This window comes from Amphibalanus amphitrite, unplaced genomic scaffold (assembly GCF_019059575.1).
Source record: "Amphibalanus amphitrite isolate SeventyFive unplaced genomic scaffold, NRLGWU_Aamphi_draft 000335F_arrow, whole genome shotgun sequence".
Lineage (NCBI taxonomy): Eukaryota > Metazoa > Arthropoda > Thecostraca > Balanomorpha > Balanidae > Amphibalanus > Amphibalanus amphitrite.
The window spans coordinates 23,561-47,316 of NW_024881830.1; the positions used below are offsets into that span (position 1 = coordinate 23,561).

General features: G+C 54.4%; 1 protein-coding gene and 1 pseudogene across 4 annotated transcripts; one reads left to right on the top strand and one right to left on the bottom strand.

The window, feature by feature from the left end:
- The first annotated feature begins 1,881 nt into the window (after positions 1-1,881).
- Positions 1,882-18,714, top strand: LOC122388761 (carbohydrate-responsive element-binding protein-like). Of its 4 annotated transcripts, none has more exons than XM_043380139.1 (5): positions 1,882-2,007; positions 5,777-5,854; positions 12,894-14,855; positions 16,473-16,562; positions 17,566-18,714. In XM_043380139.1, exons 3-5 carry the CDS (start codon positions 12,894-12,896, stop codon positions 17,929-17,931), a joined length of 2,418 nt encoding a protein of 805 aa, XP_043236074.1. In that variant the 5' UTR covers positions 1,882-2,007; positions 5,777-5,854; the 3' UTR covers positions 17,932-18,714. The 4 variants fall into 4 exon arrangements, with proteins under 4 accessions (XP_043236074.1, XP_043236075.1, XP_043236076.1 ...); XM_043380140.1 differs by having other exon boundaries at positions 1,882-1,937; XM_043380141.1 differs by lacking the exon at positions 5,777-5,854 and having other exon boundaries at positions 1,884-2,007.
- Positions 8,080-11,345, bottom strand: LOC122388772 (annotated as a pseudogene).
- Positions 18,715-23,756: the final 5,042 nt, after the last annotated feature.

Here is a 23,756-nt window from a genome sequence, read left to right on the forward strand (position 1 = left end):
AACGTAGAGCTAGATCACTGTCTTCTCTCCCAAGACTTTCTTTGTACGTATTGCTTTTTACCCCTGTCCAGCGATCTACTCGCTCGAGTGAACACTGGTGAAGGGTCGATCTCATCACCTGAGATCAGTTGTCCCTGATGTTTGTCAGCACGTTTTGTTTTTCCTGCAACTTTCCACTGAGCTAGTTTGCCCTCCCCTCGAGGATGTGGCTCATTCCCAATGTTTGTCACATGGATCGCCCCCTCACCATCACAGGGCGACACTCCAGCCGCACCCCCATCATCCATGGCATCATCAGTAACATTTCTTTCATCTGCCCGAGTGTCCCTCATATCCAGTGTCTCCACAGGACTATCTAGGGCTGCTTTGGATGCTGTTCCAGATCTCTGTTTGTCAGCTGTCTCCTTACCCTCAATCACAGCATTCCCCTGTAATATTTCTTTGGGTACAAGTTGTTTCAGCAGTTCAATCATCTCACTCATCTTTGACTCTAGTTTGTTAACTTTGTCAGTCAGCTCGGCCTCCTTTTTGCTCATCACACTGGGAGTGCGAATTGCGGTGGCATATGTCTGAGGACTGGAACGGGGTTTGTCATAGTTTGTTTCATACACCTTCCTGGCCTGTGGGTATGAGATATCCTGCTCAGTTTTAATTCTGCAAATCTCTTTCTCTTTTTTCCAAGCATCGCATTCCCTTGACAGACATGTGTGTCCCGGTTTCTCACAGTTTAGACATTTCATTTCACATTCTCCATCATGCTTTGGTTTCCCGCAGCGAAGACAGCGGGCCTCCCTTGTGCATTTGGCTTCAGAGTGTCCAAAAAGGCCACATCTGTAGCACATCAGTGGGTTGGGTACATATTGGTGGACATGGTACGTCACATAATCCAGCTGAAGTTTCTGAGGACAGGTTGGCTGGTTAAATGTCAGGAGCAGTGTTGGGGTGTTCTCCACCTTTCCATTGAGCTTTTTAGTGAACCTTTTGGCTCCCACCACACCATACTCCTCCAGCCAGCCAACTATCTCAGTCTCTGAGAGGTCAATAAGGTCATATGCGTTGATGGTACCGCGTGATTGATTCAGCTTTGCATCTCTCACCACCTCACACTGTTCATCCCCAAAGATGGTTGCTTTGAGGAACCTTTCCGTCTGTTTTTGTGTTTTTGTTTTAACGAGCAGACAACCGTCTGCTAAAAAGTTGGCTTTATCCAACTTCTCCACAGCTCCCAGGATTCCCCTCACACCTGCCTGAATCCAGGGCCATCCTTTGGAACGAAATGAATTCCCCGAACTCAGAGCGATCCTGAGATACGAACCAGCCTTGTCAGGCTCTGGGAAAAACAGCTCGTCTGGCCTACCTCTCTTGACAGGTCGATCTCGACCTACCATTTTCAATCCATCACCCAGTACTCACTGGAAAGCACCAATATAGCTTCACTGAACTTTGAACAGGAAAAATCAATAGCCTACAATGTCTTCCGCACTCCGACGCTCCGACGCTCCACCGTTTTCGCGCCAAAAATCCTTGACAAAGGGCCACGCCCTTCCCGCTCGAAGCCTCCCGAAAGAATGCACCAATTCAAATTATAATCGTTACTATATCACGTGGTCAAAAAACATAGCTGCGCAATATATCGTAACTGTATCGCCAGAAATGTACTTTAGCTTCTCACATTTACCTCCACCTAGCGGAAATGTCAATTTTTCACTTTGAGTCTTGCTTTAGGGGAATGAGTACGTCAACAGATGCTTCAAAAATAAGAAATAAAGTATTTCATAAGTAGCTTGGCAAGAAATCAAAGCTTCTTTTGCTACTTTTCTCCAACTTTTCTCATATGAGCTGCAGGCCGTTTCAATAACACCTCTTTCGGTAGAGGTAGATGCAGATGATGCAGATGAGTCTTCGGGGGAATAGCCTTTGCATCGGCTCCCCCATAGGTGCCCTATTTGGTTATAGGGGTACTGGGAAAAGGATGAGGATGGAGGCTGCATGTCTTTCTACATTTAGGTATAGGTATAGGTATATAGATAATGGACTTGGGGTAGCAGTATGCTATTTGTTGTCCATGTCATTGTTGGCAAGGAAACATGTCAGGGTACTCATTGAGGTTGGAGGTCACAGGTCACAGTTGGCTTTGAGCTGGAGGTGCTTATCTAGCTTAGCTTTAAATGTAGCAGTGGTGTCAGCAGACACAACATCATCTGGTAGCTTGTTCCAGTCATTAGCCACCCTCTGTGAGAAGAACCTTTGTCTGGCTTGATGGACTGACTGCTCCTTGTGTAATTTCATATGGTGACCTCTTGTGTTTGTCGTCCTCAGTTTGAAAAACTTCTCTCTCCTCACATTGAGCTTCCCTGACATGATTTTATACGTCTCAATCAAGTCGCCTCTTTTTATCCTGTCTTTAATAGATACGGTCTTCAGGACTTTTAGTCTTTCTTGGTATGGCCTGTGCTTTAACCCCCTCACCAATCTTGTAGCTCTGCGCTGGATGTTTTCGAGGAGACTGATATCTTGAACAGCTTGGGGACCCACAGCTTGTATACAGTAGTCCAGGTGTGGTCTCACATATGAGTTGAAGAGGCTGGTGAAGTTTGTTGCTGTGATTTGGTCAAAGGACCTCTTTATCATTCGGAGAGCTACCATTGCTTTGCTCGCAGCTCTTTGACAGTGACTAGTAGGTCGAAGGTCGTTTGTTATAGTCACCCCCAGGTCTCGCTCCTTATCTGTGACTTCTAGTTTGACTCCTCTAATACTGTAAGATCTTTTTGGGTTTTGTGGTCCACAGTGCATCACTTTACACTTTTGGGGGTTGAATTCAAGAAGCCATTGTTCAGTCCATTGCGAGAGTCTATCTAGGTCTGCCTGAAGTTGTTCTGAGTCCTCTGAATTTCTGACCTTGCGATAAATCTTCATGTCATCTGCAAACAGTTTTGCGTCGCACTGGACCAATGTGGGCAATTCGTTGACATATATCACAAACAGGATGGGTCCCAATACTGAGCCCTGCGGAACTCCGCTGGTCACAGCCTCTTCTCTAGATTCTTGGTCATGAACTACTACCTTCTGAGTCCTGTCCTGAAGAAAGTTTGTGATCCATTGAAGCACTCCTGCTTTGACACCATAGGCAGCCAGCTTCTTAACAAGTCTTCGGTGGGGCACAGAATCAAAGGCCTTTTTAAAGTCACAATAGATGATGTCCAGTCCACTGCTGCTGTCCAGTATGTGTGTCCAATCCTCCAGAGCCTCTAGAAGATTGGTCAAACATGATTTTCTGGGTACAAAGCCATGCTGTTCTTTGCAGATGAGATCTTTCTCTAATAGATGGTTGAGCAGGTGCCTTTTGATAATTCTTTCCATGACCTTACATGCATGACTAGTCAGACTCACAGGCCTGTAGTTACTTGCCAGTTTTTTGGAGCCTCCCTTGAAGATTTGCTCATGTTCCTTCCAGACGCTTTTGACGGATTCTCCATAGACAGTGCAGCTTCTCCTTCCTCTCTTCCGCATCCTCTTCCCGTTCGTCATTGAAGAGAAAGTCTCTCATGATCTCCTGAGTGTCTTCTATGTGAGGTCGTTGTAGGGACTCGATATTACTTCTAACATCCATGAGTCTGTTACATTTCAATAGAAAGTGCTCCATGTCTTCATTCTCCTCTCCACATAGTTGGCATAATGTGTCTTCATCGGTGTGTCGTCTTCTTTCTTGTAGGGGTAGCGAATTCGTTCTAGCTCGAAAGAGAGTGACCGCTGCTGGGGTGTTGTCATAGATAGTCTCTTCTCTTATACGTTGTTTGCTTGCTTTGTATAGCTGTAGGCTTACTTTGCTTCCTATTTCTTCCATCCATTGTTTTGCATCCCATTTGTTTATTTCTTTGTCTATATCCTTTTTGCTTTTATCTTTTAGGGCATGTAATCTTATTTGCAGTGATGACAGGTACTTCTCGGTTGTTTTCGCCCATTTGCTTTCTTTCCTTTCAAGCTCTATTTCCATTACTTTCTTTAGTAGTTCATTTCGTCCTTGCAGTGTCGTTCTTATATATTGAAGGTGACTTTTCATTATTCTTGTCTTCATTAGTGATGAACCGATTTCTCCTCTTAATGTGCAATTTGGTGCATATTTCGGTGCTCCTAGAATCTTCCTGTAGACCCCGTTTTCAATAGTCTGTAGTTGCTTGATTTCTGTTTCTGTAAGTGTCATAACATTGACTCCATATAGGATTGCTGGTAGGGCAATGCTTTTCCAATAGGTTTTCCCAATCATAATCTTATTACAACTTTTACTTATGATGCTATATGTCATATTTGACAGCTTATGGGCTTTCTTGATCATTAGGTTCTTCTGTTCCTTGAATACATCCTTCTTGTTGAGAATCGTCACTCCCAAGTATTTGACTTCTGTTGTAACAGGTATCCCTCCGATTTCTGTGATGTTCTCACTGTTTTCGCAAGTTTCATTTACGATCAATATCTCACTTTTTCTTTTGTTTACTTTCATTCCGTATTCTTCACTTGATGCTACAAGTACCTCAAGCATTAGCTCTGTTTCCTTCTTTGAATGAGACAGCATCAAACCATCATCTGCAAACAGAAGTAAGGGGAGATAGATATTCCTATCATTGTATCCCATTCTTGTGGCCATCAGCTTCCTTGCAATTTCATACGTGATCAGCTTGAACAGCGTGGTGCTACCAGTGCAGCCCTGTCTTATACCACTGGTTACTTTGAGTTTTTCTTCTGTAGCACTACTGAGCCTAATCGTTGTGAAGTCGCCGTGATATATACTTGCTACCGATGAGATAATATCGGGATGGATCTTATATCTTTGCATGACTTTGATCATTGGGCCTCTCTTGACTGAATCAAAGGCTTTTTCAAAATCAATGGCTGTCACATATAGCGGTCTCTTTCTTTTATAACTTTGTTCGACGCAGTAGCTTAGAAGAAAGAGATTGTCCTCAACACGTCCTCCAGCAGTAAAGCCTGCTTGAGTTTCCATTAAGGCTCCGTTCACCAGTAGATGTTCTTCGATTTCGTTTTTGATCATGCTCATATATATCTTATATGATGCGTTGGTCAGTGCTATTGGTCGTAGTTGCCGTGCTGTTGGTTTGCTTGTTTTAGGTATCATCTTTGTATGTGATCCTTTCCATGAATCCGGCTTCGTGTCAGATGTCAGTTCGTTTTGCATACATGTTGTTAGCACTTTAAGGCCTTTGTCGCTTTTGATTAACTCTTTGTACAGCTCGTTCTTCAGCCCGTCTGGCCCAGGAGTGGTTTTTGTTTTCGTTTTATTTATTATAGCCCTCACCTGCGCTCCATCAGGCTGAGGATCTTCCATTGGTTCAACGACATTGTTGATGTACATGGCCATGTCCATATGTTCGCATAGATGCCTAGGAAAGCATTTGTTCCGTGCCTGTTCTTTCATTTCCTCAGTATAACTTCGTCTTTCTTCTTCATTCCAATGCTCGTCAATATCGTTATTATGCTGCTGGTATATGCTGGTCCAGTAGAGATTATCATGAAATAGACTTTCCCATCCCGCGCTGATTTGCCTAAACACGGGCGCTGAGTAGCGGGTTTTAGGTAACTCGTTTGAAAGGTGATGGGTCTACCGGTGATACTGAATTGAATGGAACTTTGCGAAAAAAAGTAGTTCATGTGCGTGCTGTTGTAATTGTTGTTTTTTGTCAGGCAGAGGTGGAGAAGGTGGTTGAATTCCGTGGTGCATTAAAAAAAAATTTTGAGAAGTAAATGGGGCACATATTTGCAGGCTTCTAATGGACTTTGATACGGCCTGAACTTCTTTAGGTACAAGCTGAAGCTGACTAGCTGAGCAGCAGTGCGAAAAGTAAGTTCTTTTTCAAGTTTAAGTTTCTATTTTGATATAGACCAAGACCATCATGTTTTACACAACACTTACCATTTACCAATTCTGTGTTTGAGCTGAAGTTTGTATGTAACTGCACAGCTGAGAATGTGTCTGTGTGACATGTCACAATTTTGATTTGAATGATCCAGTGTCCTATTTTTCCCATAGTTATAGCCCAATAATTTGGGCATATGAAGTGTGCACTGGTGTTCGTTTGATGCTAATTGAAAATTGGTATGACTGGTGACTGTCTAGTTAACAATTTCATTGTTGTGTATTGGTTAACTTATGATTTATGGTCAGGTACCAGCAGGGTACCAGGGGTTGGCCAGCACCATCTGCGAAAAAGCAGTAGGTACCTATCAAATGATGCACGGTAGTAGTGAAGCAGGTGTCACACTTCTTTTTTTGCAACCGAGGAGAGGCCCGACTGGAAAAAATACATGTTTTCATAGAGAACTTCAGTATGACTCAGCACACGCACCACAAATTTTTGATGCACCTCGGTGTAAATTGACAGATTGCCCCAAATATTTTGCCGTACTCCAGCATAAACCAGCTGGTGCCTAAATTTTTCAGCGCAATCGCCTTGGGCACAGGGCACAGCATACGAAGGTGATAAGAGACGGCTGCGTATGGCCCCAAAGCTGTTAAGATCGTTATCACGACTGCAGCCAATTAGTGTCAAGTTCATACACTTCCTTTTCACATGATGGGCCTAAATTGACTGTGAGCAGGTTCACGAACACAATTTTGTTCGCGAATCGCACGCTGTGCGGCACATTTGACATGAAGCTGAATCGGGTCATCTTCGAGGCGCTCCCTGTGATGCCCCTGCAGTTAGCTGTACTGCACGATCACGTCGGCGGCCCGTCGCACGTGCCGTCTGAGCAGTACGGTCCGGCTGTCCCGGCATATCGGCGATTCCAAGGAGCCCTTGAGTGGATGATGTACGGCTCCTCTCCAGAGGCAGAGATTATCAGGATTCAGGCGCCGGTGCTTTGTGCCAGAGGGCAGCCAGAACCTGCAGACCTGGCCGGCTGGACGGCCTGTGAGCGTCTCGCGTGAGGACGGCCTCTCGTTGGGGTTCAAATCCCGCTACACCTTCACCGTGAGGGCAGATGACGAGAACGTTAATGTAGTGGAAACAGTGCTGCAAGAGCAGGAGCCGATCCGATGTGTTTACACAGAGGAAGGCCTCTACTTTCGTCTGGGAAGGCCCATGTGCACAACTCTGGACGTAGCACTGGCTGAGGGTGGCCCCGAGGCCGAGACCATCGTTGAGTCGCTGAACAGCGTCATGGCCAGTCAGTGCGTGGATGGGGGCAAGTCAAATGACACGTTGGTGCCCCGCACTAAAGTGGACTGGTCCCTGCCCTCCGTCGTCGCCGTGCCCGGATTGATCGAGCGCTCTGCGGAGCGACACCTCCAGACGACGCGCGCGACCATCATGGCATACAGCGACCGCCGCACCCAGTGTCCGCCGATGGTGTCGTGCGTCATCACACGATTATCGCGGGAGAGGGGAAGAGTCCTTATTTTGAAGTAAGATAGGCAGGCCTATGGGCACGGGACGGAACGCAAAGTTTTGGCAGATTAGACTGCAGACAGCTGCACGAGAGCTCTCCGCACTCAAGATGATGTGAAATTTTAATGCATGTCACCCATGGCAGCTACCTACAAACCATATTTTTGATTTGCTGTATGATGTCTACGTTCTCGCTTGGCTTGTCTTGTAATTAAAGTGTGTATAAGTGCCCTAATTGTTTTCTGCTGTCTTTATACCACTACATCCGTTCCGTTGCTGCTGTTGCAATTATGAGATTCTGTGAAGTGTGAACAGTTTTGCCACATTGTGTGTTTTTAAGCGCAAGATGCGGCGCATAGCACCGCAAAAAGTATTGGCGCTCAGACCGTTGCGCCGAAATTTCGCCGCAGCGCAACTGCTGAAGACTCCAGCGTAGGTAGTAAGCATTTTTCCAGTCGGGGCTGGAGAGGAGCTGTAGGTTAGGTTGTAGATTTAAGGTTGCAGGTTGTAGGCAAGGTTAGGTCAGGTTTTGTAAGGTTCGGTTTGGTTTCATTAGAAAGCAGCTCTGGGTAATAACTAATAACGCCTCTCCTTGGTTGCAAAAAAAAAAAAAAACAAGAATGTGGTGCTATGCCGCGTCAAAACTCCTGCTTTACGACTACCTGATGTTGAGCGACTACACGATGTTGAAGCTGCTGTGGACCACGTCGGCCAGCAACGACAGGCAGTGGGTCGTGCAGGAGGCGTTCGAGACCTTTTTCGGGGCTCGTGTCGGACGAATCCAGGTTGACGCCGCAGACAAACAAGGTTTCATCGGCCGAGGGCACCGGGATAACCAGTCCACCTTCTTGTCGCCGCCCTCGAAGTGGGCGTTCGCCTTCTCTGTGGTGGTGAAGACTCCTGTGGACTGGACGATGTACTCTCGGCTCCCACCTTCGACCACGGAATGTTTTTCGGTTCGGCTTCGTCTCTTTGAAGAGGATGGTCTTGCCATCAGTGACCAATAGCCAGACTGCCCAATTTGGCGTTAGTCTTCCCCATTGAAGCTGCTGCAGGAAGAGCCTCAGCTTGTGCACCATGTAGTCGAGGTTGATGAATGGGTTGATGACAGCCACGACGTCGGCTTCTTTCTCGATGAGAGCCCGCAACACCAGGCAGCCAATGCGGCAGAGTTATTTGATTCCGCTCATGGCTAGGCAAGGTTGAGGCTGTCTCCTCAGGTCACCTTCATGGAAGTGATGCTTAGTTTGGCCTGAGGCTCATTAGTCTTCACAGCTCATGACATGGAGCTGAATATCGCCTTTTGAATAGGACTGTCGAAAAACGGAACAGACAGCATATAGTCCCTCCATGGGAAACAAGCTAACACGCTAGTGTTGGCCAACGTACTACGCGCCACATTCCTGTCGTCCAGTGGTGACGTCATGGGTCTAGTGACGTCACTGCTCGGCTGTCAGGCCGTGATGTGCTCGGCTGGGAGCGCCGGGACCGGTCCCCGGTGGGTGGGTTACGTGCTGCGGTCCAGTGGGTTAGTATCCGCTCAACATCACTCATCCGATTCTCACTGGCAGATTCGGGAGTATGATCAAAATAACCTCGAGCGATACTGGTGAACAGACCACAGAACTGCTGCATATTATTGTTTCATGATTCATCATGGTCCTCTCTTGTATGCAGTACGATTGTGGACGAAAATATTGTCAGCTGGAATCTTGTGGGCATAGATTGGTGAAGTGCTGTAAAATCTGAAGTTTGTAGCTTTTGGTCCGTCACTGACCTCTTTCATCGTCGTATTCTCACCCACCACGCCAGCCTCCGGAGTCATAGCAATCATAGCATCAAGGGTAAGGCCCTCCTTGTGAACATTGTGTCCTCTTCACAAGAACATCGCTTTGTGCACTTGGCGCACAAATCTTATCTGACAATTATTTGATATCATGATGGTGTGACGGTGACTTGTAGCTTGGCCGCTGCTCTCGAGTCTCGACCAGCGACGTTTATGGCTCGTACTCTAAGCGGATTGTGCGGCACAAGGAAATGTGAAGGCGTTCTGGCTTCAGCAGTACGTTATTTCTCAGGGCACACAAAGTTTCCTGGAATGGTCAAACGACAGGCGTGAACTCGGCTCATTTTGATGTGTATCGCTGTTATTTGATCAGCGCAGTTATTTGAGGTGATCATATCCCCATGGCCTCTCTCCCAGCGCATTTATTCTGCTGAGCTTTATCTGACGGGACATGCACTCATAGAGAACGTAATTAATATTATTAGATTCCGAAACAAGACCAGCTGTGGGTTAGATAACACCCGAATTGCGTGTCGAAACTGTCGCCTGGCCTCGTCAGGCCATTGGGTCATTGTGTCACGCTCGCAGAGTAGAACACAAGGAGCGTAGCGATAACAGCCCAGTCATATCAAACACTCTACTTCCTACACATGTGTTCAAGGTGGGAGTGTTTGTATGTTATGCCCATGTTTAGAGGCACGTGTGTAGCTAGGCAGTCAGACCGTATGGCTGCTTTTCATGGAGTTATTTCTGGCTGATATCTACATGAGTGATGTATGAAAGCTTTTGCCAATTATAGCTTTTCTTATGGTGACTGACTGTGACGTTTGCCTTCATCCCTACGTCTTCTTTTAGATCTTCATCATTGCGTTCAGACAACCAGTCCGAGATCCGATGTGGTCAGTGCTGTGGTGTATTTTTGGCTGCGTCAGAGGCGGGGCACCCGATTCTGGACACTGAACAGTGCGTTGGTGGTGTGTGCTGTGGTGAATTGTTTATAAACTGCGCCAGTTTGTAGTCGGCTGTTGGTCTGTGGTGGGAGCCGCGGCCTGGCGGTAAGGACGGTGGGCGGGCCGCTCCGCCTGTCCTGTCCTTGGCGCGCTGCGTGGCTCCGCACTGCCGCTGGCGCACGCTGCGTGGCTGCCAAGGTCGCCGCGCCGCACAGCGACTGCCGAACGGTCGGCGGACGCGCGCGGCAGCGGCGGCGGTAGTGTGAGACTGTGGGCACAGCCGGTGGGAGCGGGACCACGCTATTTCCTTTGCCATTGTCGGGCGATCGATGAGCGGGCAGACGAAAGAGGAAGTGCCGATCAGGCTCACCTCTCCGCTGTTAGTTTGCTCTGGGGCCGACCTGGGTCATCTCCAGCTCCCAGGTCATTTTGGGCCCGGGGGTCGACCAGGGTCGCTGCCCCGCTCCCAGTCTCTTTTGGGCTTTTTGGACTCGGTTCGCAGCTCTCCTAGTTCGCCCTGTGCCCGGCTGCTCCCAGTTCGCAGCTCCCAGCTCACTCGGGCGGCGTTTATCAGTGGGGCGCGGCCGACCCCGATAAGGGCCCGTGTGTGGGCCGCTCCCGGCCGACCGAGCTCGGCCTCGGCGCTGACAACAACGCTGTCAGTGGCAGACCTGTGCCATGTGCCAAAAGCCCTGACCGACTGGGATCCTGGGCCGACGAGCTGGGATGTGGGTTTATTTCGAGCACTGAGCCCAGTCTTACCAATGTCCTGAATAAAGAAGAACTGTGTCTACATATGAGGCTGCTGATCCGCTATATATTTACATGCATGCTTATCGGTTCTGCTTTTCTGTGATGGTTAACATCCTATATGCCTTGTCTCTTATCCTAACTTACATATTGGTGAAATACGATGTGAAATTATGCGGGGTAATCGGTAGGATTGCATCAGACGGACTCTGGGGCATTGTATACAATTCGGCAGTGTGACACCCCGGGGTGCGTGGTGCGCAGGACCGCCGCTGCCGCCGCCGCAGGGCCGCCGGTGCAGCGCTGCGTGCGTCAGCCGCCGGCCTGGCCTTGGTCGGCAGCGGCGCCTCCATCTGTGGATCTTGGCCGGTGCGGCAGCGGCGGCACCGACCGCTGGCTGTCATAGGACGAGCCCTTTGTCCTGGAATGTGGACGGTCACCCGGCTCCGGGATCATGGGGGCCAGTGGGCCTCGACTGGGGCGCCGCCTCCGCGTGCACTCCGACCTTTGATGGTCTGGAGAGGCGCCAGTGACCCGACCTGACCCGCCTGATCACCGTCCCCGCTCGGTGCATCGGTTCGGTGAGCACTACACCGTGCACCTGTCCTCCTCCGTACCGCCCGCCGCGGTCCTCCCGGTTTGTTGGCCGCGCTGTGGACTTTGGACGGGGATCGACCCGGCGCCGGCCGCCGCCGCCGCTCCCGTGCTCCGGGTGCTGCTGCACCGCGCCGCCAGTCGCCGCTCGCGCAGCGCTGGGGCAGGACCGTCGGCGCCGGCCGGGTGCCCAGTGAGAGCACGTGCTGACGGCGCGGACCGCCGGGCTGTGAGGGTTGGAGCGGATCCGCCGGGTGAGGCGCAGTGTGTTGTGTGGCGCCGTTGGCTGCTGTGCACCGACGCGCCGCCGCCTGTTGACGTTGGCCCGTTTGGTTATCTGTGGCTGGCCCCTCCGCCGCCGACGACGCTGCTGCTGCTCTCTGTTCACTGGTGAGGCCCGCTGAGGGGGATAGCCGACCGAGTCGACCCCTGTTCCTGGCTCTACGAGTACGTCGGAGCAATCACCTGTCCCTTGGACTCTCCCCTATTTAACTCGTCTGTTCTGTTCGTCCCGTCCTCTGACCCCGCTTTCATTCCTAAGGTGCCTCTCGGCCTGCCCGCTGTCCCACACGCTGCCCTGGCCTCTGCTCCGTCCCTTTGGCATTCCATACCCCGCCCACTTCTTCGTCTCGGTGCCATCGCGTGCCCCGCCTCTTCTTCATCTCAGAGTCATCCCCCGTCTTCAGAGCTGTAACCACTCGCCCGGAGCCCCATCCTCTTTCACTGCGCTGTAATGGCTCCATCCGCCGCGGGCCTCATGTTCCGCTATACAGTACAACTCCGACCAAGGCACCGATTTCCAAACATGGTTGCATGTCGACATCAGATACCACCCCCGGCCAGTGCAGTGGCCCGTCGCTGCGTAGGCTGCCCCCGGGCGGCAGCACCGGCCAGCCGCTGCGCAATGCTCATGAATGACGCCGACCGGCCGCGCATTTCATCACGAACCACTACCAAGGTCGCGGGCCGCGCGCCGCCCCTGCCGGCCGGCCGCGAGCGGTACGGCCCCCCTGACGTCACAGTTGCCGGCGACACTCGCCAGGGAGACCTGCTGTGCCGGCGGTGCCGCGTGCGTCTGTGAGTGCGCCGGCCAGACGACTTGTGTTGGTTTGTTGACTGATGCTGTGTGTCCATTTGTGAGTGTGTCGCTATGTGGCTGTGTAGCTGTGACACCGTATGACTGTGTGGTGTGTAGACTGAGAGACTGCCTTGTGCTCGTGCGTAGCCTGTGGAATCGACAATGTGTGTCGTTTTGTATGTATGATTGTGGTGCCTTGTGTCTGTTTGTAGACTGCCGTGTGCTCGTGAGTGTACTGCCCTGACGCCTTGTGCCCCTGCGTTGACTGTCGTGTGCTCTTGTGTGTGTGTGTTCTGCCGTGACTGACGCGGTGTGTTTCCGTGTCCTGGCAGATGCTGCAGTCGATGGGCCTGTTCGGAGAGGTGCTGGCGCCGCGGCCCGTGCGGCCGCCGGTGCCGGCGCGCGGCTCCGCCAAGGAGTCCATCCACTCGGGACACTTCATGGTGTCCAACTTCCTGCGCGAGGAGGAGGAGCTCGAGGAGCGCCTGAACGCGCCCATCCTCGATGACGCCAACTCGGGCGACGAGAGCGTCTCTGGCGAGGTGGTGAAGCAGGACTCTCCCAACTCGGTGCACATCGACAGCTCGCTCACCAAGCTCTTCAACACGCTGACGATCGCCTACAGCGAGCAGATCTCCAACCCGCGCTGGAACTCGTTCCGCGGCATGAAGCTCAACATGAAGGACAAGATCCGGCTCAACAATGTCATCTGGCGCTGCTGGCACATTCAGTTTGTGAAGAAGCAGAACCGCGGCGTCTGTCATTTCGCCTCGTCAGCGGAGGGCGAGCAGCACAAGCCAGTGGCCGTGGTGCTCGAGGGCAAGTACTGGAAGCGCAAGACGGAGGCGGTGACTGCAGAGTACAAAAAGTGGCGCATCTTCAACAAGAACCGCGTGGAGCGGCAGCAGGCGCTGGCGCAGGGCCGCAGCATGATGCCGCCGGCCGACTGGTCGTTCTCGCCGGCCGGCTCGCTAGACACAGGCCCCGACGGCATGGACCTGACCGACTTCTCCGACGGCCTGATGGACATGTTGATGCAGCAGCCGTACACCTTCCCCAACCCGCGCGAGATCCGCGTCGGCGTGGCCGACTTCATCCAGCCGAGTCTGGTGCAGCTGCAGCCGAGTCTCAGCGACCTGGACATCATGGACACGCTGGAGCCGCTGCAGGAGTGGCTCTCCAGCCGACTGCCGACCGTGGACGAGGAGCCCACTGAGCCGCCGCTGCCGGCCGTGCACACACCGCCGCCGCCCGAGCCGACCGTGCAGCCCATGCTGGTGGAACCCATCCTGCTGGAGCAGCCGCCGCCGCCGCCGCCGGCGCCGCCCACGAAGCCGCCGCTGCAGCTGGAGTCGCCGCCGGCCACACTCAGCTGTTATGCGTCTTCAGTGATGGTGAACTCTGCGCCGCTGGCAGCGGACGCGGTGTTCACGCCTCCGCCGCCGCCGCCCCAGCCGCCGCCACCGGCACCTGCTCGTACTCGCTCGCTGTCCTCCCGTCCCCTGGCCGCCCGGCCGGTCGACAAACCCGTGACCACGCTGGCGGCACCGGTGCGCCAGCCGCGTCACCAGCAGCCGCGCCGCAACTCGCTGACGGAGATCCAGCGGGCGCGTGCTGCTGGCGCCATGGAACGCTCCATCAGCGACTCATCAAGCGTAGCGCGCGCACGCGGCCTGCTCAGTCTCGGCGCGGAGTCGTCAGGCGGCGGCGGCCAGCCGGTCACCATGCTCACCCAGCTCCTGACGCCGAGCCGCACCGGCCAGATTAACCAGGGCGCGCTGGCCTCCATCGCCGCCTCGGCCTCACCCTCAGTCACCATGGCCATGGCGCCGCCGGTGTCGGTGGCTCGGTCCGTGTCTCTGACGGCGCCCGTCTCAATGACGCGGTCGGGGGCCATGGCGGCGCCCGCCTCCCTGGCTCGCTCGCTGTCCATGTCGTCGCCAGTCTCCATGTCGATGTCGGCGCCGGGATCGGTGGCCATGACGGCGCCCTCGCCGCGGCTCCAGTCGCCGGCCGGATCCGTGGGCTCGTTCTCGCTACCGTCTCCGCCGGCTCCTGTACCGTCCCCGCCGGAGCCAGGGACCGGCCGTGGCGTCTACAAGGAGCACAGACGTGCCTGCCACATCAACGCGGAACAGAAGCGACGCGGTAACATCAAGAGCGGTTTTGATGTTCTGTACAGTCTGGTGCCGTCTCTGCGGAACAATAGCAGTGCCAAGGTCAGCAAGGCCGCGATGCTGCACCAGGGAGCCGAGTACATCAGTGAGCTGAAGACGGAGCGCTCTCGACTACAGGTTAGTCATGCTGCGGGGGCGGGGCGGAGTGTTGGGATACCGGCCGGGTGCAGGTTGGTCAGGCCGCGGGGCGGGGCGGAGGGCTGGGACGCAGCCGGCTGCAGCCCGGCACTGTGTTTGTTGAGAGAGGAGATGGAGGGTTTGGCAGATTGCGTCACCGTTGGCGTACTATCAGACGTGAGCCGAGGACGGATTGGTGGGCGTGGCACGGCCACCGCCGGAAGGGGATTGTGGGAGGGGCACAGACTGCCCGGCCTGTGACCAGCTGTGCTGTGCTGACTGGGCCAGCGGAGTCCGTCTGAGCTGGTCAGGGCTGACGCGCGGGCGGCTCAGGTGTACACCGGCTATCGCGGCTCGGTGGGCGTGCGGACAGACGGCTTAGCGGTCACCCGATACTGGCGAGCCCCCCGTGCGTCACCATTACAATGCATCGTGTTCAAGGCCAAACCGCTGCCGCCGCCGCTGCTGCGCCGCGCGCTCAAACGGCGGCGGCGACACAGACGCAGGCCATCTGTGTGGTGTTCGATCGTGGGGTATTCTCGGAAAACATCTATTCGTGTTAAGCGCATTCATGGTTTGGGCTGGTTTTCCCATCGCTCAGCTGCGCGCATTCCCTGACGGATAGGTCCACAGTTGGCATATTCGTCCCAGACCACTGATTGCGATAACTTGGCCCCTGGCGGTTGCCATCAGGGGACTGGGGCGGAGCTCCGCCGTCTACCCCGGGGAGCCGCTGTTTGACGTATGGGACGCTCCCTCGGGCCAGCTGTGGGGGCGGATCATCATCGAAAACATCAGCTGAGACTCGTGCTGCTAGTTGGGCGCCCACTGTTATGGAGCTACGATTTTTCCACGCATACTTTTCAGAAGTAGACGTTCAAAGATAAAGGCGTAGGTGCTAGGGATATCCAATAAAACTGACAAAAACTACAGATGTTGGAATCGCGGAAACGTGTTGTGATTGCAAGTTTTAATAGGTGTTTTACGCAGATTATGTCATGGGTTTCATTCTCGACCGTACCTTAAATTAGAATTATGTTATTCGTCGTATGTATTTGATGGTAAAATGTCATAGTTTCGTGATCTTAAAAGGCTAAGATCTATTAGATCTTAAAAGGCTGTAGATCGTCCTATTTTCAGGTGGACTGTCGTCAATATTGCTCCACTGACCAGCGCCGCTCTCTGTAGTCTGAACTCGGGTACCAACTACCAAGGTGCCGGGGGGCGGGGACAACATTGACATTGTGCTCCCACATCGAGGCACTGATTGTGGTTCACTGAGCATATGCATGGTTCCGTGTAACGCGTGTCGTGTAGTGGGCTGAATAGGCATCGAGCTCCACTGGGGCTCCACTTTGCTGTATCGAGATAAGAATCTCTTCACGGCTGATGGCAGGGCTAATGCTCCGGGAGACATATGCAATATGCATTGTACACTTGAACAGCGGCTCCAGTTGAATATAGTTGTTGTCGCTGGTCACTGATTTTGAGAGGCTGAATGATGTGTCTGTGATGCCTGTTGCCCACCTATTTATGTTTGTTTGCTGTTGCCTATGACAGTACGTCTGTGACCTGTCACTGCCTCCACGTCTCTAACGTTCTCTCTGCTGTCAACAGGCGGAGGCGGACGAGCTAAAGCAGGAGATTGAGCGGCTCAACCAGCAGATCAACAACTGCCAGGCGATGCTGCCGGCCACGGGAGCGCCGGTGAGTTAGACCGCTGGTGATCCTGCTGCCCGTCCGTTGTCACCTGCTCGGTCCTACCCTCTCCGTCCGGGTGCTGTGCTCGACACTATCGCGCGCTGTATGTAAATGTTTGTCAGTACGGCCCGGCCACGGGGCACGCTGACTTGGAATCGCCGACCGCTGTGGTGACGTGACTGTCCAGAGGTTATCCCGGCCGGCAACTGACCACGTGGTGCCGAGCAGTGCTGAGCATTGCGAGTCACCGCCAAAGGGCCCGGACAGGGGCGGAGTGCGGGCCTCTGTGGCCGGTCGGCTGTGGTGGGTGGTGGGTCGCGCTGGTGGGCGGTGGGTCATGCTGGTGGGCGGTGGGTCATGCTGGTGGGCGGTGGGTCCGCTCTGCCGTGCTGTAGCGAGGCCGGTGCTGCGGCTGGTCGGCCGGCCGCCCCAGCCCAGTTGTCCGTGGGAGCGCCGCAGTCCGCCGCAGCTGTGGGCTCCCACCGACCTCTGTACGGTCGGTAGAGGCTCGGGTCGGCCCCCGCCCTGCGCACGTGCTTCCGGCGTGCTCAACGATAGAGTGCGCTCAGGTTCATTTGTAAACAATAACTGTGTCAAGGCTTTATGGTCCTGTAAAGCGACCAATCGTTCGAGACGAGGTTACCAGTAGTTTCCGTGATCTAAGGAAGTCAAACCAGCATCTCAGGTTGTCTGGACACTGACCTATATGGTAGTGTGATTCGATTTGGTGGTATCAGCTGACTTGGCCTCAGTTTTGGGCGGACCGATAGCCCTGGCTGATACCCACCATGCTATAGAAAATTCTGTGTATTTTTCGTATCAAATAACGTGTTTGATTTTCCCCAGATGTCTGAAAATGAATCACCGCTAAATGAATAGCTTTTTTAGCGAACTTAATACTGAATGCTATTTTCATCTTTGAGCAGTGATGCCTGGTTGGATATCTACCGATGATCGTGTAAGACGACGCATTCCTGTATTCTGACACTGACTGTTCTGCCTTCGACAGGTGACGCGCGCCAAACAGAGCAAAACGCAGGAGATGTTCGACAACTACATCCGCGAGCGGACGCTGCAGAACTGGCGCTTCTTCGTCTTCTCGAAGCTGCTGCCGCCGCTGCTGGAGAGCTACAGCACCTCGGTGAGCACGTCCAACGTGGACGAGCTGTGCCGCACCGTTCTGGCCTGGCAGGAGCAGAGCTGCGGCCTGGTGCAGTTCCGCCGGCGCGCCACCACCGCGCTCTGCGACCTCTCCAAGACCACCAGCATCCTGAGCGAGCCGTCCCGACTGCCCATGGAGGCGGTGAACACGGTGACGCGGCTGCGCCGGCCGACGGCCGAGGACGCTCAGTCGCCGCCCGGGGACGCCGTCTGACCGCAGGCTCTCGGTGGGACACTGAGGAGGGACGCGCCGCCCCCGGAGGAAGGGAGGACCGAGTGAGACCGTGCCGGTGGCGTGGACTGCAGTGTCGTGTCGGTGTGAGTGCTGAGTGAGCTGAAATGTGCGGCGCCCGTGTGTTTTTAGACGGGGAGCTGCGTCGTCGGGCGGTGGCGAGAGCGCTGCACAGCGGCTGTCGGAGGGACTGGCGCCGACGCCGCCGCGAAGACAGTATTCAAGTACAACCAGCCGGATATTTGTTATCGTGCCATCGCGTTAGTGTTGAGTGTGGGTCGGCGGGCCGGCGCCGGCCGCCGGCTGGCGCTGTTGGTGCGCTCCTCTCGGCTCTCAGCGTCTGCCCGGGAGCGGGCTGGTCCCGCCCGGGCGGCTCGGACGGCTCCGGCCGCCGCTCGGCCGGGTGACGAGACTGGCAGCCGCCGCGGATCCCGCCGGGACTGTCCTTCACGGAGTGGCGGGCGGGCTGACCGACCGCGCACAGCACCGAGGGACTCTCCGCCGGACCGGGCGGGCAGACACTCACCACCCGACAGGTCGGCCTGCCCACTGCCGCCGCGCGCCTAGATCTTTTTTTCGCTATCCCTCTTTATCTCTTTGGCTTTCTCCTTTTGCATGCGCTATTGTATTGTGCAATATGTCGGCTCGAGCAGGGCAGCCCGCGGGCCGGAGTGGCCGCAGGGTAGCACTGCCCTGCCCCAGAGGCCTGCAACCCAGACATGGGACGGCCCTCTTGTCTAGAGAATATATTTTACGAATAATGTCGCTCGAGTGTGCGGTGGCAGGCTCGAGTAGCTTGGCGGTATGACAAACCCGGTTAGGGGCTAGTGCTGGGACACGGGATATACTCTACTAGAATGCCTGCAATCCCTGCCCTCTTGCAGTGTTTCGGTGAAAACTGCAGTGTTCTCGTGGTCTTTTCTCATCCTATTTTGACTGTCTTCACTGGGCATGGTTTGGTCCATTTTCTTCCACGCCGCTAGCCATGTGATGTCTCAGCTCTCGGCCCGAGCGCGATCCACCGGCCGCCAGTGCCGGGCGAACGCAGAAGAGAAGGCGGGAGACACCGGCACTGCGCTAGCTGTGAGGCACGGTGGTGGCCGATAGGACGGGTCGACGCGCCGCTGAGCCCGGCAGCGTCGACACCTGACGCTCATCCCTATGACGTCAGAGTGACGTCAGCGGGCTGCTCCTGGCTCCGCGCCGCCCTCCATGTCGGCGCCAGGTACAGGTGTCGGCGGCCGCGCGGAGCCCGCTCAATCACTACCGGGGGCTGCAGCCTCCGGCGCCGTCAATACAGTCGGACCGACCGGTAGCTGACGCCTCGTCAGCATATTATCCCCGTGCGTCCTCTCATGAACGGGTGTTACCATGGCAACAACTAAGCTGGGCTGTTACGTAACCGTGCCAACAGTCATCGGTTACATAACGGGAGTTCCACGGGCTCATGACGTCACCCGTAAATAGCTGGGCCGCCGCCAGCCCGGGACGGCGGAGGACGGAACGGGAACGGTGGCGTGACCTCGACAGGAGCGGCGCGATCCGAATTGAGGTGCGATCCTCTCCCTGTCAGCTGGTAAACAGTGTTACATAATTGGACCGAAACGTGTCCCTGGAGGCACCCGGATAAGGTGGAAATTTCCAGTCATGTTCTCACTTCCGATGGTATAGTGGCATGCTGTCGAGTAAATGCACGGCCTCCAAAGGTGCCCTGACTCCATTGTTTGTCGGGCAACGTGTCTTCCCTTGTCGATCGGTGGCCCGTCCCCAACCTACACTTCCTGTGACCGCTGTTTGGACTCTGGGCACCTGTGTGCCTTCCTGATTACCCCCCCCCCCCTACACACACACACACACACACACACACACACACGGAATGGATCGTCGGCTGCTGTTCATCATTCGTTTCCCAGCTGTCACTGCAACCAGGATGTTGCACTGCGGGGGTTCATTTGTGGAACGCTGAGGACGTCCGAACCACCGACCGAGGGCGTCGCCATCCCGGACCGGCATCTCTTCCTCCGGACTTAGTCAGTGGCGGCGGAAGCGGGGGGGCAGCGGGGGCACGGCGCCCCCCCATCTTCCAGGGTGGGGGTGCAAACATATCTTTTTGCCCCCCCAAATTGTTATCGACGAAGTACCACAATACTTCCATACTACGTCATGAACATATGCCAGTTTGGCTGAGTACCTTTTTAAGTTAATAGAGCGAGTAATTTGGAATGGATTGATATTGTTGTCAATGTCGTCGTACATATTTTGATCACATTGGCTAGCATTTTGCAGTGCGAGTGTTACCAACCAAAAAGGTTTGCAATAGCCAATAATTGGCTAACTTTAATGACGTCATTGGTTTAAAGGAAGCAAGTTGTTCAACGCGAACAACAGTCACGGTGACAGCCACAGCGTGCTACACGTATTTGAACTGGACTTGCCGCAGTGGCGCGGGAACCAGAGGGGCGGTTCCCGGGAACCGGCTGGAGGGGCTAGCGGGGGCTGAGCCCCTCCAACTTTTCGGCGGGGGGAGGGCTCGTAATGTAGGTATTTGAGACCCTCCAACCGGAGGAATCGAAATCGGAAATCTACCAACATAATTTCATAGATTTATTACCTTTTCGAAATGTTAACCAGAAACAACCTTCATTATGGAGCGTTCTAACGCAGAAGACTGTGACAACATGTAAGCACATATTCATTCTCTAAATATCATACATTTCCACCAAACGCCCTCCACACATAATGCTCAGAAATCAAGCAGCTATCTACGAGCTACCGGTAACCGGAAGAGTAGGACGGAACGCGAGTGGCCCGGCATGCGGACGTCACAGAAGCGCGTCTGAGCGTGCCACAGGCCTTTCCCCGCGACTCTGCCAGACGCCAGCCGGCATAGACTCGTGAGCCGGGGGGCAGCATGGGGGTAGCCTGCCCCCACAACTCTGGGGCCGTGGGGGGCGCAGGCGCTGCCCCCACAAAGTTTCATAGGGCCAGGAACCGTCGGGGCAGCTTGTCCTCCCTATATTAGCGGCCGTGGGCCTCAAAGAAAAGCTGAATGGAAGACAATACCTATTTAAGTAAAAAAATCCCCCTCTATACCTGATTTGACAGCTCATGTGTGAAAGCTTTAAACGTTTATTCCAAGTTACCAAAAAGGTAGTTCCTTGACTCAGATGAGACGGGATATCTCACTTTTTGCAAATGTTTTCGTTTCGATTTTTCGTTGTAAAGGCCAAGGGGTGAAAAATAAGTGGCCTAAAACCGGTGAGAAAACTAGATTTGGGGGTACCCTAGGTTCCGGGAAGGATCAGGTGTGCCCCCCCATCCCAAAATACCTTCCGCCGCCTCTGGACTTAGTCGCATACATCACCGGACTGGGTGCATCTCTTTCCGCCGGACTGGACTGAGAGCGCCCCTTCCACCGGACTGAGGGATCTCTGTTCGGACGAGGGCTTACTGGACTGAGCGCTGGGGACAATCATGGAGGACTGAGGGCATTCCGAATCCTACCAATAGACTGAGGGTGTCCCTTCCACCGCGCCGGTCCGCTGGCGCACTTTGGCGTGCGCACACTCGAACGCGGGGCTCGGCACCAAGCTCGGCACATCCTCGACCACGAGGTCGGTCGCAAGAGCATATAACGAATAACGAAGCAGCTCGCCGTGTAAATATTTACACAGGCGGCACGCACAGGCGTCGGTCGGCGTCTTCCAAATACGGAGAGCGTCTGCGAGGAGCCGCCGGGAACTCAAGGACACTGGGCGGAACGCAGGGAGACGGCGGATAGGTCAGGACGGAGGACAGAAGGCAGAGACTCGGCGATGGGGAAGGAAGCCGGGAGTCGATGGATGGATCCGAACGGAGGACATTGGACAGAAGGCATGGGTGGTGGATAGGACACCGCAGGGTTGGACCTAACACAGGACATAGGATAGAACGCAGGGCTGCGGTGCATAAGGGAGAACGGAGGGCCGCGGTAGGTAGGGCATAACACAGTGCTGGGGCGGATAAGGGAGAGCACGGGCCGTAGGGAACTGGCAGATATGCGGATCAGCGAGTTTGTGCAGCGGATAGGATCTGCCGGTCCTTGACTGGCCGTGCCCCTCAGCCACTGAGTGGGCCGTTATCGAGTCACAGGCGGTCGGGTGATGTGATATAACGCCGGTGATGCAACAGGCAATCGGCCGTCAACTCCTTGTTTTACCTAGGTACCCCTCTGTGTGAACGAAAGCCAACCAGCGCAGCATTGCTGACCGAATTGAATTGCATTCCAAGCACGATAAGTTGATTAGATTAGCTTATTAGCTTACGCGGATTAGATGCATAGTGCATACTTAAAGAACGCAAAGAAACTCATTCTAAAAAAACATCTATTTATTGTTACCCATCCGCCGATACGTTATCGCTATGACGTTCGCGGACATGCTTCTTCACACGGATTTCCCGGTGTGCTGTGTATACCACTGGTTGACCTCAGATAGGAGCCACGACCACTGTTTGACCTCAGATAGGGGCTGTACGACCTGTCAATGTGGGTATCCGGGTGACCTGAGTGTCCACAGGCACAGACTCACAGTAAGACCCGAGTGTCCACGGTAGGGTGCGTCCAGGGGTCAGTGGGTCAGTTTGACTCGTGGGTCAGGGCATCGTAACACCCCCGGCGCTGGATTAGTGAGACTGATGGGTCAGTGCTCAGTGGATGCGACCATAGCTGCGCAGCCGTGTCTGGTAGTCTGTATGTTCGTCCAGTGGTCTGGTCTGTTCTGTTCCGTGGGTCTGTGTGACCGTCCAGTGGTCTGTAGTTACCCAGCGTGTCCGTATGCCTGTCCGGTGGTCTTGATGTCTGTACGGTGGTCTTTTTTTCAGCTCAGTGGTCTTGGTCTGTATGTCCGCCCAATTAATTCACCGTCTAAATATCAGTTTCCTGGGTCTATTTGTTCGCCCAGTTAATCTACCATCTAAATGTCAGTTTACTGGGTCTGTAAGTCCGCTCGGCGGTCTGGCCGGCTCGCGGCGCGGTCACTCGACGGGTGCGTGACGCGCCGGGCCCGTCCGCCGGCCGCCGCCGGGCCTGTGTGTGTCGTGTGGGGGGCTGTGGCCGGTCGGCCCCGCTGCAGAGGTAAACAGAACGGCCGGCGCGCGCGCCGACTCAGCCGAACCGCGCGGCGCTGTCACCACGGCGCTGTCACGTGACCTGGAGAAAACCCGCCGGACTGATCTGGAGAAAACCTAGTGCTGGACTGACCTGTAATCTCACTGACCTGAAAAAAACGCCGGACTGACCTGCACAGACCCGGGCAGACCAGCGGGACTGACCTAGAGCCGCACTGACCTGGTCCAACAGGCAACACGCCGTAATGACCTAGACAGTAAGACAGGCTCAGGAGACCCATTTGACGGACCTGGAGCAGCGCTGACCTGGTCCAACCCACTGTACCTAATGACCTAGACTGAACCGCTGGACTGGACTGCCGCCTTGCTGACCTGAAGAAACCCGCTGGGCAGATCCGGAGCAGCATTGACCTGATAAAACCCACCACAATGACCTAGAAAGACCCGCCTTTCTTGACCTGGAAAGACCTGCCTGTGACCTCGCCTAGCGTGCCGCTACCGTTGACCTGACCTGCCCTAACATGACGTCCTGCTAAGTGTCTCGTTCTGAGCCACACCGAACCCATTGGCAGTCAATTGGTGTTCTCTGGCCTCTGTACCCAGGCACCCAGTCTTATGGTTTGGGCTACCTTGACCTGACCCACTGTAGCCGAATACCAGTCGTCCTTTCTCAGAAACCGACACAGCCGGCGTATAAAAAA